Source organism: Aythya ferina (genome assembly GCF_964211825.1).
Source record: "Aythya ferina genome assembly, chromosome: 5".
In the NCBI taxonomy this organism is placed as follows: Eukaryota; Metazoa; Chordata; class Aves; order Anseriformes; family Anatidae; genus Aythya; species Aythya ferina.
The window spans coordinates 56,771,345-56,785,497 of record NC_140301.1 but is presented as its reverse complement, the minus strand read 5'-3'; the positions used below and the strand labels follow the sequence as shown (position 1 = coordinate 56,785,497).

The 14,153-nt window shown below is 40.9% G+C and overlaps 1 protein-coding gene across 4 annotated transcripts; it reads right to left on the bottom strand.

Moving 5' to 3' along the window:
* Window positions 1-884: 884 nt before the first annotated feature.
* On the bottom strand, window positions 885-13,336 carry CLBA1 (clathrin binding box of aftiphilin containing 1). 4 transcript variants are annotated; one of them, XM_084520145.1, is made up of 7 exons: window positions 12,691-13,336; window positions 10,496-10,576; window positions 9,473-10,174; window positions 6,036-6,184; window positions 4,365-4,494; window positions 2,986-3,099; window positions 885-1,670 (listed from the first exon to the last, which is right to left on the bottom strand). In XM_084520145.1, the coding sequence occupies exons 3-7, from the start codon at window positions 9,926-9,928 to the stop codon at window positions 1,506-1,508; spliced, it is 1,014 nt and encodes a 337-aa protein (XP_084376271.1). In that variant the 5' UTR covers window positions 9,929-10,174; window positions 10,496-10,576; window positions 12,691-13,336; the 3' UTR covers window positions 885-1,505. The 4 variants fall into 4 exon arrangements, with proteins under 4 accessions (XP_084376271.1, XP_084376269.1, XP_084376270.1 ...); XM_084520143.1 differs by lacking the exon at window positions 12,691-13,336 and adding an exon at window positions 11,280-11,640; XM_084520144.1 differs by lacking the exon at window positions 12,691-13,336 and adding an exon at window positions 10,937-11,244.
* Window positions 13,337-14,153: the final 817 nt, after the last annotated feature.

The window sequence follows — 14,153 nt, the reverse complement described above, 5'->3', positions numbered from 1 at the left end:
TAAGAGGGATTTTATTCTTATAATTGATTTCAGGTGTTTATTTCCAATCATCAATTACTAGCAATTTACAATTTTGTGAGTTTCTTACTACAGTCTATTTAACACTCCTTCAAGTGTTCTGAAAGACTTAAAAAGACTTAAAAGGGAAATTTGAAAACAAATTCAAATCCAGTGTTAAGTGAAAAAGTTAACCCTGCTCTTGTATCCACAAGCCCTGCAAAACTTCTGAGAAGGAAACTGCTGAGCCACTTACATTCAAACAGCACTTTTCCAAATGGTCTCTTACCGTTCACCAAGTAACTGATACACAGTTCATGTTATGGTAATAGCAATGAGATATCATAAACATTATTTAAGTTCAGTAAATTATAACAGTTATAACTTCACTGCTGAACAGTTTGCTAGATTAGGAGTTGGAATCTGCCAGTTTCTTAATTCTAAGAATATATGAGGCATATCATTAATTAACTTTGTTCTGGAATATCAAAGTTTGTTCCATGCTTTCAATACATAGAGTATCTGTCGTAGTGCTTTAGCATTCTGTTCAAAAAGCCATCAGGCTTAGCAACTTCCTTAAAATAAGAAGTTGTACAAAGTTCCCATATTCAGAATGGCCAGAACAGTAAATAAATAACTTGCATAAAAGGTATTATCAGTGAATAAATAAAGCTGCTAATGGACAAGGACAAATGAATTATATGAATGTCAGCAACGTGCAGGAAGGTGGGCAACAGTTGATAATTACTGTGAAATTGTAAAAGGCTTACGGCCACAGCTTACAGTGCTGTGCAGTACAACTCCTGAACTACACTGCTGTTAAGCTTTAACAAGCATGATTATGGATGGTGCAAGTGTTTGGTAGCTGAATGAATCCAAAAGTCTGGTTACAATCAGCCTCAGAGGTATGATTTATTTTAGTTAGAAACCAACACCAGCTCAAAACACCATGAATCCAGTCACGCCACTGACACTACCCGTATTACCGCAGCAGGCTCTATCAGACATAGAAGTTCTATCTTCCTAAACCCCAACAAAAGCCACAGGATGTAGAAGGCTCACTTTTCGTTGTGCTAAGCAGTGGCAAAGTACAAGATCTCAGTTGATCCTGACTGGACCAAATAGAAGAGATGGTAACAAGGCACACTTCACAACACACGTGAGGTGTGTTTAGATTTTGGCAGGGAAAACAGGTTTATTATCAAAAAGGCATTCAGGCCTGAAAGATCAGTAGTTCAGAACAGTAGTCCACCAGACAATTCTTAAAGTGTGATTGCAGCTGGACTTACTGTAGGAGACATGATTCAGCAGCAAAACTCAGCAGGACAAAATTACAGCTTTGACTTCACAATTAGATAGGATAAATACTTTCTAATAACGTGGCTTTAGGTACCTGTCACTTTCCTGAAGAACACATGTAGTCTTTAGTACCAAGCCAGTAAGAAAATGAAGGTGAACTGCATTCAGTTCAAACAGAACGAAAAAAATAATTAAAAAGTGCACTTGGTTCAACAAATATCATTATTGAAAAATTTCATTTTTAGGTTTTGGGTAGTGAAAATGTGCTTCTTTCTTGGGATTGTTATATATTGCTTGTTTCCATTTGATGATGTGGTTTTCAAAAAAAGGTTGCAGGTGAAAAGGTCATGTCTGGAATCTGGTGATACAGAAAGCTGAATGGAAAAATAAAAATGTTAATTTTTTCCATACTACAGTAAGTTCATCACTTAGCATGTTTCCATTTATTTTTAAGACAGACTTCATAAAATCAGCATAAAAAAAGGACATAACCAGGAAGATAAATGGAAAAGATCCCATCATATGATTTAACTTGCTTCCAAATTAGGGTGTCAACACACATTTTCTAACGAGTTTTGGTTTGAGATACGAAGCTTCAGAGCTTGTTCTTTCCCTTCAGAGGCTACTCCAGAATAAATTTATCTATTTACCTTAACTTTGTATCATGATTCTTTCTACTTTTACTCCTCCTTAATTCACTTTGAATCACTTCTTCCAAAGCTCCAAGTATGTGTCAGCTAGTATGATCCAAGCAGAACTGAATTAGGAAGGAATATGTTCAATAGTCTCTCTTGATTTTCTTTCTGAGTTCTCCAACCTATCATCTCTTAAGTACAAGGTTCCCAGAACAGTATACTTTAGTGTCCAATACAGTAAATAGTAATAAACATTGCAAATACAATAAACATTGCAATGAAAACGTACTTCAAACTACATGACCCCACAGCAGCAACACTTGCTCAAGTTTATTCTCCACTGAAGAAGGGAACTTGTACTAGCATATTGATCCTAAATCAATCTTTCAGTAAAAAGAAAGAATTCTCTTTGTGTTTGGTAACATAGCTTAAAAATATTAATGTTCTAAGGCCTTGTAACTGTAACATCAATTCTACCTTCCTCTTAGGTAGTTCCTGTCTTCTATAGAGAACAAACCAAATGTGAATCATTCCAAACATCTGAAATGCAAACTTGAATGAAGTTTCTTCCTTTACCAATTTTGCTTCTGATGTCTCCCTTACTGTATTTTTAAAGAGTGAGTCGCAGTGATTGTTCTCAGTGATCGACATCAGGACCTCAGTGATCCTTTAACCTGACAGTTTTCCTTTGTCATCAGAGCATCCTGCCTCTTTTACATATTGCTGCTCTCTCTCAACCAGTAAACAGCTTGACCAATCCAGGCTGCTGTCCTGGTTTCAGTTAGGCCAGAGTTAATTTTCTTCCTAGTAGCTGGTAGGGTGCTATGTTTTGGCTTAGGATGAGAAGAGTGCTGATAACACGCTAATGTTTTAATTGTCGCAGAGCAGTGCTTACACCAAGCCAAGGACGTTTCAGCTTCTCACTTTCTCCTGCCAGCAGGCAGGCTGGGGGTGCAGCAAGAGCTGGGAGGGGACAGACCCAGAACAGCTGACCCAAACATGTAAAATACACTGTATGCTTTTCCAAAGTACTTACTTTTAGAGCAATTCTTACCTTGGTCTGGATCAGTGCTTTGCAGTTATTAATACTGAATCCATCAAATCCAGAGTCCTCGTTATCTTTAACATTTGATTCCTCAAAAATATCATCCTGGCTCTTTGAAGAGTCCTAATAAAGCAAAAGTTAAATTTCCTTTACTAATGACTATAAACAAAGCCAGACATAGGTTAGGCATATAACCTAAAGAGAAGTTTTCCCTCAAATAACAAACACTAAATTTTACGTCCTAAAGCTGTATTTAGATTTATCATGTGCTCCTCTGCATTAAAAAAAAATCCTATGTCAAAACAAGTTCTACAAATGTGAATCAAATTGTGACTTAAAATTAAAAAAGACAATTTCAAAATAGATTTACAAATAAAATTCAGAAATTCATCTGAACTAGGAAATTCCTGAGAAATCAGTGTTAAAAGCAATACAATTTTCCAGTAACAGAAAAAGAAGTAATGACACCAGTTTAAGCTGCTTGTGCAAGGGGCAGAAGAGGAGATTACTACATTGGAGAAATGTCTCCCATTCTCTCCTGTTGGATAACATTTCTATAAAAATGACTGTCAAGTGCAGTATAAGTTCTATACCTTCAGCACTGTGACTCTGTTTGTATATAACTTGCATGAAAGGTCAAATATGTCCATAAAATGAAAACTGCACACAGCAACCCCACCACAGCAATCAAATTATCGATTGGAACAGTTACTTCTGAGAAGCACAAGCAACTGCTTCATGCCACCTAAATAACCAGGTTGAATACTCAAGCATCCCTGATGACTTCATCTTCTCAAAACAAGAGATTAAACAGAGACATTTCTTTTACAGATTTTCAATACTGTTTGTTGTTCTCGATTCAATTTAAAATACATTTCTCTCCTCAAGCCTTGCAAAAGTAGACAGTAATCTAAGGAAAAGGGAAGTGGAACACACTTTCAGTTCATATACAGTAAAAACTTAATGTTTTTACTGCAGTAATTACTTTAACAGCCTCACTGATTCAGATCCAATTTTCACTTAATAGAAAGATATTAGACTACCATTTTCCTCATACTCTGAGTAAAAAAGAAAACTATTTAACCATACACACATCTGAAACCTAATTCTACATTTTATTCCTAAAGTTGACTGTACCATCTAATGCAACAGGCTGCTACATAATGAAGACCTCAATGTAAAGAGGATCAAAATTTGATCCCAGCACAATTTCACACATACTTACATATAAGGATGGGAAAACATCAGGCTATCATTTTGAAAGGTTCTCTTTAAGCTTATGACTAATCATGATCTATTACCTCATTCATCTGCTTGTATACCTTATACAAAATTGATTTGTAATCAAAGGTCTTTACTAGTATACTAGGAAACCTTTGTTCAATTACCGTTTGATTTGCATCTATTCCAAGAACACTCAAGAGGTTTTCTTGGCAATGAGATTTACTCCAGGGATGTCTTAATCTGGAGGTATTATCTAAGTCTCTAAGAGTTCTCCATATGTTTCCAGAATCAATGCTAGGAGAGAAAACACAGTTTGAGGTTACAAGGTGTACAAAGTTTCCAGTAGAAACATGTATAATTTTTAGTTATTTTCACTACAGAGAACTGTATATTAGCTTCCCTCGACCTAAAAAGCAATTTGTCTTAAAACAACTTTTACATTCTTCCAAAGTATCAACCGAATGCACTAATAAAATTGCATGACAATTAATGGAAACAGTCAGTCACCATAACTGTATGTTTGGGCTTCTCAGACAAGAAGTGCATTAGAAGCATACTTCAGAGTTGTTACATGCCCGCAACACACATTAATTAATCACTTCTGTGACGTGGGTACAGAGTTCAGCCCTATTAATTTTGTACACTGCTTTATCTGTCTCTCAGACCTTTCTCCTCTGTATCACCAATATGGTGTCCCAGCAGCCTGCTACAGGTCAACTTGCTGGTATCTGGTCTGGACATGGATGTACTACACGATAGAGAATCGAAGCCAAAGGCACACACTACTGAAACAGTGGGAATTAAACAGTTCCCTCTACGTACTACTTGGGGGTCTTGCATTGTATTAATCCTGTATAAATCCAAATGCTTTTTATGTAGTGCAGCATAAAAGTATTCCTGATCCTGTGTAGTTACTCATCACAGTATATCGAGGCTTTTTCATCTTTAGTTGGTACTCTGCTATAATACTGCAGTCCTTTTAAATATATATTAAATATGTATTTCTTATTTCTCCACAAGTTTGAGGCTGAATAAGATCTAATGCGTATGCAAGGAACTTGCTGAAGGGATGCCCACAGTAAATGTTTTAATTACATTTCTTGCAATTCTTATGACATTTCCAAAGCATGACAAAACTTTCTAGATACAAAGCCTCAAATGTATGCAAGAATAACTACAAAACTGTTTAGTAATTGCAGTTCTCTTCAGAAGCTGTTGATCCTTCAAAAACATGTAATAAATCCAAAACCATTCCAGCTGTCTTAAGTGTAAGCTAAGTGATACTAATTGCTATTAACACAACCCCAGGAAAGAAGCCAGATGCACCACAGATTCTGAAGCAAATCTAGTTTAACATGAAGAGCAATCACCACCTGGCAAAAGGGGGAAGGGAGGAAAAAAAAAAATGAGGGTGAGTTGTCAGGAGAAGCAGCAGCAATGCTCCTGCTTCAGATGACGAGGAATTAAGTCAGATGTGTTATGAAGAAAGGAGAAGCAAACAGGAAGAACAGGCTGCTTGTTGGGTGTTCTGGCATTCCAGAAGCTTAGTCATACGAAGTCACACCAACAGCAGGAAAAACTCTAAACAGAAATTTGTACTTTTGTTATATTCCCTTCCTTGCTTTCCCATAGCTAAAACAATCCATTTCCTTTAACAACACAATACATAAAGGGTAAGATCTGTATTCTGAAAAAGCATAGTGGTTTAGTTTATAAGTTTGTTATAAAGTACCACAAATTTTTAAATTATGAAATGCAATTAAGTGCTGAGGAAGTGTTTTGTTTGTTTGTTTTGAGGGGGGGGAGGGCAGTGACTATTGATCTAAACTCATTACCAAAGTTGATTCTTCATAAGCTCAAGAATCCCAACATCTTCATTATTTGTATGAAGTACTTGATCTAAGCTTCTTATGTTCTCTCTGGACTGCGATACAAAGACTTCTGGAAAGCCCAACTTAAATATATCCTCATAGCTGTGGTTTGCCTAGAAAAAACAGACTTATTACATATATTATACAGGCCAGCCCCGCAGTTCATGAAGGACCTGGTCCAAAGACTACAATGTTTCCATAGATTTTATTATTAACTGTATTTAAATTTAGTATTAATATTAATGGAGCAGAGGGAGTGATTCCATCGTTCAGCATTTTGAGTATTTACCTAGAATTAGAGCAGGAGAAGCAAGAGCCCAGGAGTTTCTGATTAACCTTGCTCTCTTAACTTTACAACTACAAAGTTACACATTGCTTTGCCTACTAGCAGTCAAGACTCCTTCTCCTCAAGGAAATTCAGTCCAGGTCAAAACAAATTAAAGCTCATTTTGCCAACAGCATTTCTAACGCAGCTAATGCAGCCAAAGGTAACATAACTACTAAATGTTACGGTTACAAATCAATACTTGCACTGTCCAAATCCACCAAAGCTGGGGTCAGCATGTCTCTATATACTCGTGTTTGTACCAAACTTTTTCCATCCTATATTAAAAAGCTTGGTCAGATTTACATACTTGCTCCTCCTCTAGCAGCAGTATGGAGGAGGTGTGGAGGTGTGAACATAGCCAGGTGAGTGATCCAGACTCATGAGAACAGGCCTAGTGGAAGTAACAAGGTGATCTGAAGACCAGAAAATGTGCATACAAAGATAAATGCACATCATTTACACCTTATCCTAAAGGGATGTTCTTCTGCCATCTGGTCCAGAAGCTTTTTCCTTTTATTCCTTCAAAGAAGGAATAGCTGCAGTTTTCTAAATCAGAGCAGCTAATTGACTTCAACACCCCGCAGGAGGACTGCAAGCCAGGAGCAGCGATGTTGTGTGAAAACTAGAGAATGAAACCAGACAGCTCACTTTCACTGCCTACCAATCATCAATTTAATCTGAAAAAAATACATAAACGTGGATACTTCACAGTTTGACAGGTTCCTCCAATTGGAATTCAAACGACTGAAATAAATTTAGATTATTTCCACAGTTTCTTCATACTAAATTCAGGCAAATACAGTGAATATTTAAAGTATAAATAGCAGGCATAATCAACTAGAGGTAGAGGGCTTCTGTACTTCTGAGTATGCTTCCAGAAATACAATTTGTGCCCACGCTGAAGTACAGACCTTACTAAACTGCTCTTCATGATGGGTGACCGTGGGAACATTCAAAGACTCCTGGATAAAATCCATTGAATCTTGCACTAAGTATCATAATACTTTGATTTATACATCACTTTAGTTGATTTATAATAATATATGGAGGAAAAACATGTTTGAAAGGCAAAATTCTATGAAAACATACTTCTTAAAGAGCAAATAGAGGAAAGCACAGGCCTGCCTGGTATTTGTATCAGAGTAACATCAGCAGCTGTAAGAAGAAATTACAAACAAGTCACTAGATTACAGTTTAGTCAAGCCAGATGAAGTGCTCAATATAATACATAAAATCTTGTGAATTTACTGTATAATTTTATCTTGGAGATTTGTACTGATTATAAAAATATGAATGCACTAATTTCAGATCTGTGCTTTCTGAATAAATCCTCTATATCCTATTATACCAGAATACTCTAGGGCTTAAGCGAGTGCACTAGTCCCACTCACAATGGCCACTATTTAATTAACATGAAAAACCCTTAAAGTTGCTCAATCATGTAGACAAAGTATCCTGTTACTGCAAAGAAATCCATGAATGTTTTCATTTTAAAATACAGAACTCTGCTGCAGCCTGTTATAATTTAATTAATTGAAGCATTAGATAATGAGGGGCAGACTTCTGACAATCTCTACAAGTCCCTTCTAACCTCCCTAGGTGCTTCTCCATTGACCATAGAGAAGACAGACCCAACCTGACAAGTTTATGATCTCAAAATAACAATACAAAAAGCTCATGAATGAAGGACAAGTTATATGTATGTTCTACATCCAAAGATATCAACTGCTCTACAGCTGCTTCTCAACCCTGAAAAAAATGAAAGAAAATAAATGTAAACATATTAACCCTCCATAGCGTTTCAGCTCATACCAGGTATTTTCTTTTGACTCTGATAAATGCAAAAATAAAGGAAAGGGTTTGGTACAATTAAGATGCACAGCTTTTAGAAAGAAACTGTTATATTCTGTTTCTGCTCCAGTCCTTACGCACCCTCCTTTTTCAGCATAAGGCTTCTTATCTGAATTTCCAGCACAACAAACAATTTATCTTGTTTGTGCATACCAGCAGCTCATCACCAGGTACATTGCGATCTCCATTCTACCACTGCTAGACAGCTTACCCCACGTGCACTGTTGTGCTTTCCCAAGTAAGACGTCTGTAATAAGTTCCCAGCCAAGGACAAGAAAACCTGTCTCCCAAAAACTCTCAGTTCCTGCACATATCAGAACTCATTTAGCAGACTATAAGCAGTAAAGTATTACTGCTGTTGATTAACTCTGTGAAAGTTGTAGTTGAACACCCTCCCTTCCTTTTACGAGTGTTTTAAATCAGCATGAAAAAAATGAAGGCTTTTCATTTTGTTTTGTACTCGCACGTTCTTATTTAGCCTTTGTTAGTTTGCTTCACTTTGTCTGGTACACAGTAAAACACCTTAATTGCAACAAGGTATAACCCTTAAACTGAAGCTTTTTTCTTTTTAATTATTTTAAAAGGACACATTGTTTAACTTAGTATTTACTCAGATTTTAGTTATAACATTGTATAAGAGACTGTGACACCCTATGCCAGAAAATGAATGGTATTAAATTATTTTTATCCATTTTCCATTAACTTCCACCCACAACCAATCAAAAATTCCAGAAAGACTGTTGGATTATTAAAGAAGTGTATTAAATAACAGAAATTAATGTTTTATTCAAATTCTAACTCAAATTTCTGTTGGTTTATTTGAATAAGCTTGCAGGAAATTCAGAGAACTTTTGTCCACCCTATTTTTGCTACCCGCCTTCCCAATTCTTTATTTCCTATGTTCATTTTGTCCAGCTTTTAAATTGCACGTGCTTCAGGGCAAGGTTCATCATCGTATTTGAAGGGTTTATGTATTCCTAGTCTCCAGAAGCAAAGCAACGCATTGCATTCTTTAAAGCTCTCTACCAGGATAACTTAAGTATTTGTCAAACACTGTGAAGAAGTTGCTTTTGTTCCACTTGAGTTAACTGCAAAGTAGCTTGACAGTTTCTCTCCCTGTACAGCATTATCCTCCATAGAGCAGACATTCAGATACAGATCTTAAGATGTAGGAAGCAGTAAGGCAAACATTTCTGGTCTTTGGTTTACTATTAACACCTACCTCATTTAAAGAGCTCGAAACGTCCTGTATCCCACTGTGTAGAGATGGCTCAGAACACAAGTGACCAGCAGAAGTACTGCAATGTCCTCCGTTCCAGTCTGTATCGCCTTCAGAAGTTTTTGTAGATTTCACTGAAATTTCAGGATTATGGTCGAATCTCTCTGATTTGCCTAAGGACTCCCTGAAGCCTTCAAAATCACCCCAGGAACCTCTGGGTTCTGAGGTACAATAACTGCTCTCAGAATCCCCCTCACTTCTTCTGCTGCTATTCACTACAGGGAGGCTTTGCTGCATTACCCCAGGGTTACTAATTTCTTCATCATTTGTCCTCTCTTTCATGTTATAGTCACTCCCGTCGAGAGACATACCACCTGCTTCAACTGCTAGATCTCTCGCAGACATGCAGGGTGATGTGTCTGTAGTACTACAACTTTCTACTAGTGGCAGGTTCTGCATCTTTGTTTAAAAGGAACAACCCACATTTAGACATCACTTGTTGAAATCTGTACTGAAAAACAACCAAACACTAGTTAACTTCAGTTGTATTAGAAATTTGAATATTTCCAAAACATAACCAAATTCTTCATTTCATCCCCAAAGAGTAATAACATTGCTAAATCAAAACAGGATGTCCTTCAGTCTCTCCTCCAGAAATCCACACGTGTATGTTATTCAGTCTCACTTTCTGTGTAAGATATTAGCCTGAAATGAAAGAATTGTAAATAAATACTTCTGTGATAAGGGCTGTGTAGGAATGAGAAAAGATAGTCGATAAGGTAGTAGAAAGAATGCTCAAGTTAAAACAAACGTGTTCCAGTATTATGCAACTGAAAAATCACAGCACTGCAGTATACATTTCAAGTAATTTTGCCCACATCACAAGAAAACCGTGAAATTAATAACAACATTTGGAAAATATTTAACAGAAGTTGTTGGATCTTAACTGAGTACTTACTGCATACACACAGCAGACAAGAAGAAATACTTACAGCCAATATCCAACGTTATAACAGTTTCACCCACCTCAGACTGCTTGCAGACAGGGCTCTTTTTGTTTGCCTGGGCTTTCGCAGTCCGAAAGATTACCGAAGAGGCAAATACGACCTGCAGCAACACAGGAACCAGCAGCTTAATGCTGTGAAAAGTAATAGTGCCTCCAACTATTTAAGCAATTAAGAGTGATTTAATAAGATCAATTTGGCATCTGTGAATTACATATGCGATGCTGCCTTTGTCGTTTCAGATCCATCTCAACTCCTCAAGCATCCTTCCCACCAAGGGGTTGCTTTTGGCAGGCATGGGGGCGTTCAGAGCGGCAGTAACACCACGTTTTATAGGGACCGGTCACTATGAGACATTCTCAGCAGAGAAACAGAACAAATCTTGATTTTTTCTTTAATGTTTTTTCCCCCTCCGAGCTTACCCCGATGGAGCAACCAGGCACTACCCCCGGCGCACACCCACCTGGGCTGGGGACAGCTCCAAGGGACCGGGGGGGCTCTGGGGAGGCCGGGCCGGGCACCGGGAGCCCCTCACAGCCCCTCACAACCCCCCAGGACCCCCCAACCTCCCCGGAGCTCCGTGACTCCGGCGTTTCACCCCCGAGCAGAGGCACCCCCGGGGCGCCTCCAGCCCCACGAGTGGCTCCGAGGGGCGGCGGCGGAGGGGGGGGAGCTGCCCGCAGCCTCCCTCCGGGCTCCCCCCGGGGGCACACTGAGCCCAGCCCGGCTCCCCCAGCAGCCGAGCTCGCTTCAGCCCCCAGCCCCTGGCCTCCAGGCCCGTGTCGGGCAGGGGGGAGCAGCCTTACCCCGCCGATCCAGCGGCCCGGGCCCAGGAGGGAGGCGGCCGCAGGTCGCTATGGGCGGGACGAGGTGTGCCTGCCTCCCCTGCCCGACCTCCTCCCGGCACATCTGCGCCTTCCCCTTCACCACCTCCTCCTCAGCTTTCTCGGCTGTTGCCCTGGTGAAGTCCCCGCTCCTCCATAGTTCAGTGTCGGGAGGAAACGCTTCGCGCTGAGGGCGCAGAGGAGCTGTGGGTGCCCCATCCCTGGAGGTGCTCAAGGCCAGGCTGGATGGGGCTTTGGGCAGCCTGGGCTGTGGAAGGTGGCCCCGCACATGGCATCTTTAAGGTCCCTTCCAGCCCAAACCACTCTGTGATCCTCTCCCACTTCTCTGGATCAACAGGTCCTTCTCTCATCCACTGCACCCCTGGGACTCTGCCGTTCCCATAGCCTTCACCTTCATCTCCCTGGGTCAGGCCCACCGGCTGTCTGGCAGGCAGAAGTCAACTCCCACCCTCCAGAAAGCCATGAGATCGATTTTAAACTCATGACATGAAAGAAAAGAAAAAAAAAAAAGTATTCATATTTTCTAGTTTCTGTAATCTGGCAAGCTAAGGACATGCTGGTTGATGGTGGCGATTCATGCTTGTTCTTAATTTGAGAACAGCTAACGTTCTCACATAATCACAAAATTCCAGGACACAGACTGAACGAAAAAGCAAAAAAGAACAACAACAACAAGAAAAAAGCCTCAATCCACCCAGTAATATAACCCCATGATAAAATGCTAGGAACAAGCCAGCTACAGCCTCTCTGGATCTTTTCCTCTCTCCCTCATTTTGCCCTGTGAGGGACTAGGTTGTCCCCTTTCTCCTGTCTTTGCTGAGGCTGGGACTCGACCCCCTGGCTGTGTCAGATAAAGCTGGAAGCTGTGGGTCCCTGGGGACAGGCCACCCCCCAGCCTGAGGGGACTGTCCCTTCTTGTCCATCTCTTGAGAGTGGCAGAAGGGCTGGAGGCAGCGTGCCCGAGGCTGTGCTCCACATCTGCGAGGCAGAGGGAAGAGCACAAAGAACACTCCTCAGCCTCCCCTCAGGGTGTTGGCAGTAACTCCCTGTCCTCGGGGCTGGGTTTAAACTCTGGGCAGTCCCAAGCAACAAAGGACAGTTGTAAAAGCAAGGAAAAAGGTTTTCTGGAGCAAGGCCCAAAATAAAAAGCATTTTCTAGGCATTACAGTACATATGTTTTTCAGCCCAGGCACAGATACGTGCGTTCCCCTCCCACACATCTGACTCTCATTTCAGGCTGTAGTGTTTTATCTGAAGGCGAGAGGCTGACTTTGGGAACAACGCCCAGACACAGAGCCAAAAGAACTTTATTGGCAGGTCTCTGAAAGATTTTGTTTGTTTGTTTTCTTTCTGCTTTGGAGCCATTTCTTACCCTCCATGGCCATCCCGTGGCAGCCTGCAGCTCTGAGGAAACCCGACCAGCTCAGCGAGACTGTGATTCAGCCCCAAAGCTTCTGACTTGGTAGCTTCTTAGGATAGAGTCATCATCCTGCACTGCAGTAAGTTTGCGCTTCAGGGACCTCTGCGGTTCCAGCGGCCCTCTTAAGTTTTGAAGGGAGCTCATTTTTTTTTTTTTTTTTCAGTGCCAAGATTGTTTTGCACGGCTTTACATTTTCACTCCTCAAAGCAAAAGGCAGCAGACAGACAGTGCAAAGGCTGAGACGCTCCCCTCATACCACGCGTTGCATCCGGAGGGGAAGGGACGCGTGGGTTTTGCAAACCCGAGTCTGCCCTGCCAAATTCAAGCTGCCTTTACAGTTGTGTAAGCAGAGCCGTGGAAGAGCTGGTGAGAGTCAGGAGCTGCCCCAGGTCTCAGAAACTCCTCTGTAAGAGCAGGAACACACCTTAAAATTCTACCTGGGAAATCACCAGTTGCTAACTGAGTCCCTACAGGAGAAGCAATGGTGCCCCAGAGGCCACAGGAGCACGGGCTGCACCACCTGCTGGACGCACCTACTACTGCCTCACTCTCGGGCAAAGGCAGCTAAAAACTCACAAAATCACCCCAAGAAATATCTCCTCTGGGTATTTAGGGCAGGTTTTAAAATCAGAGGGAATCAGCGTGAGGTAAAGTGGATTCCACCTGACCCATCTGAATTAGCATCTCTTGACTCAGCCCAGCTGAGAGACAATGCTGTGAGTGCAGCAGCTGCAAATCCATGTTTTAAATGACACCCTCTTCTAGGCCAAAAATTTAAATGGAAAGCAGTATCGCAGCTGGATTAACAGTTTTTTCCCTCTGAGAGTTCTGAACTGGGGACAAAATTCCTGTTATTTGTTTGGTGTGTAAATCTTGTGATTTTGTCTGGCATAAAACAGGGTTTGAGACTTACCCTGTAATTCCTGCTTTAGTTCTGTAATTTCTTTCTGAACTATTGTCGTGGTTTAACCCGACCGGCAGCTAAACACCACGCAGCCGTTCGCTCACCCTCCCCCCTCCCTCTCTGGGACGGGGGAGAGAAATGGAAAGTGAAGCCCGTGAGTTGAGATAAAGACAGTTTAATAAGACAGGAAAAAAAAAATAACAAAAATAATAATAACAATAATAATAATGATGATACAATGGTGATAATACAAAAGTAATAATAGTATGTACAAACAAGTGATGCACAATGCAATTGCTCACCACCCGCTGACCGATGCCCAGCCTAACCCCGAGCAGTCCGGCCCCCTCCCCCCGGCTAGCCACCCCTATATATTGTTTAGCATGACGTCAGATGGTATGGAATACCCCTTTGGCTAGTTTGGGTCACCTGTCCTGGGTCTGTCCCCTCCCAGCTCTTACTGCACCCCCCAGCCTGCCCGTTGGCAGGACAGAGCAAAGGCTGAGATGTC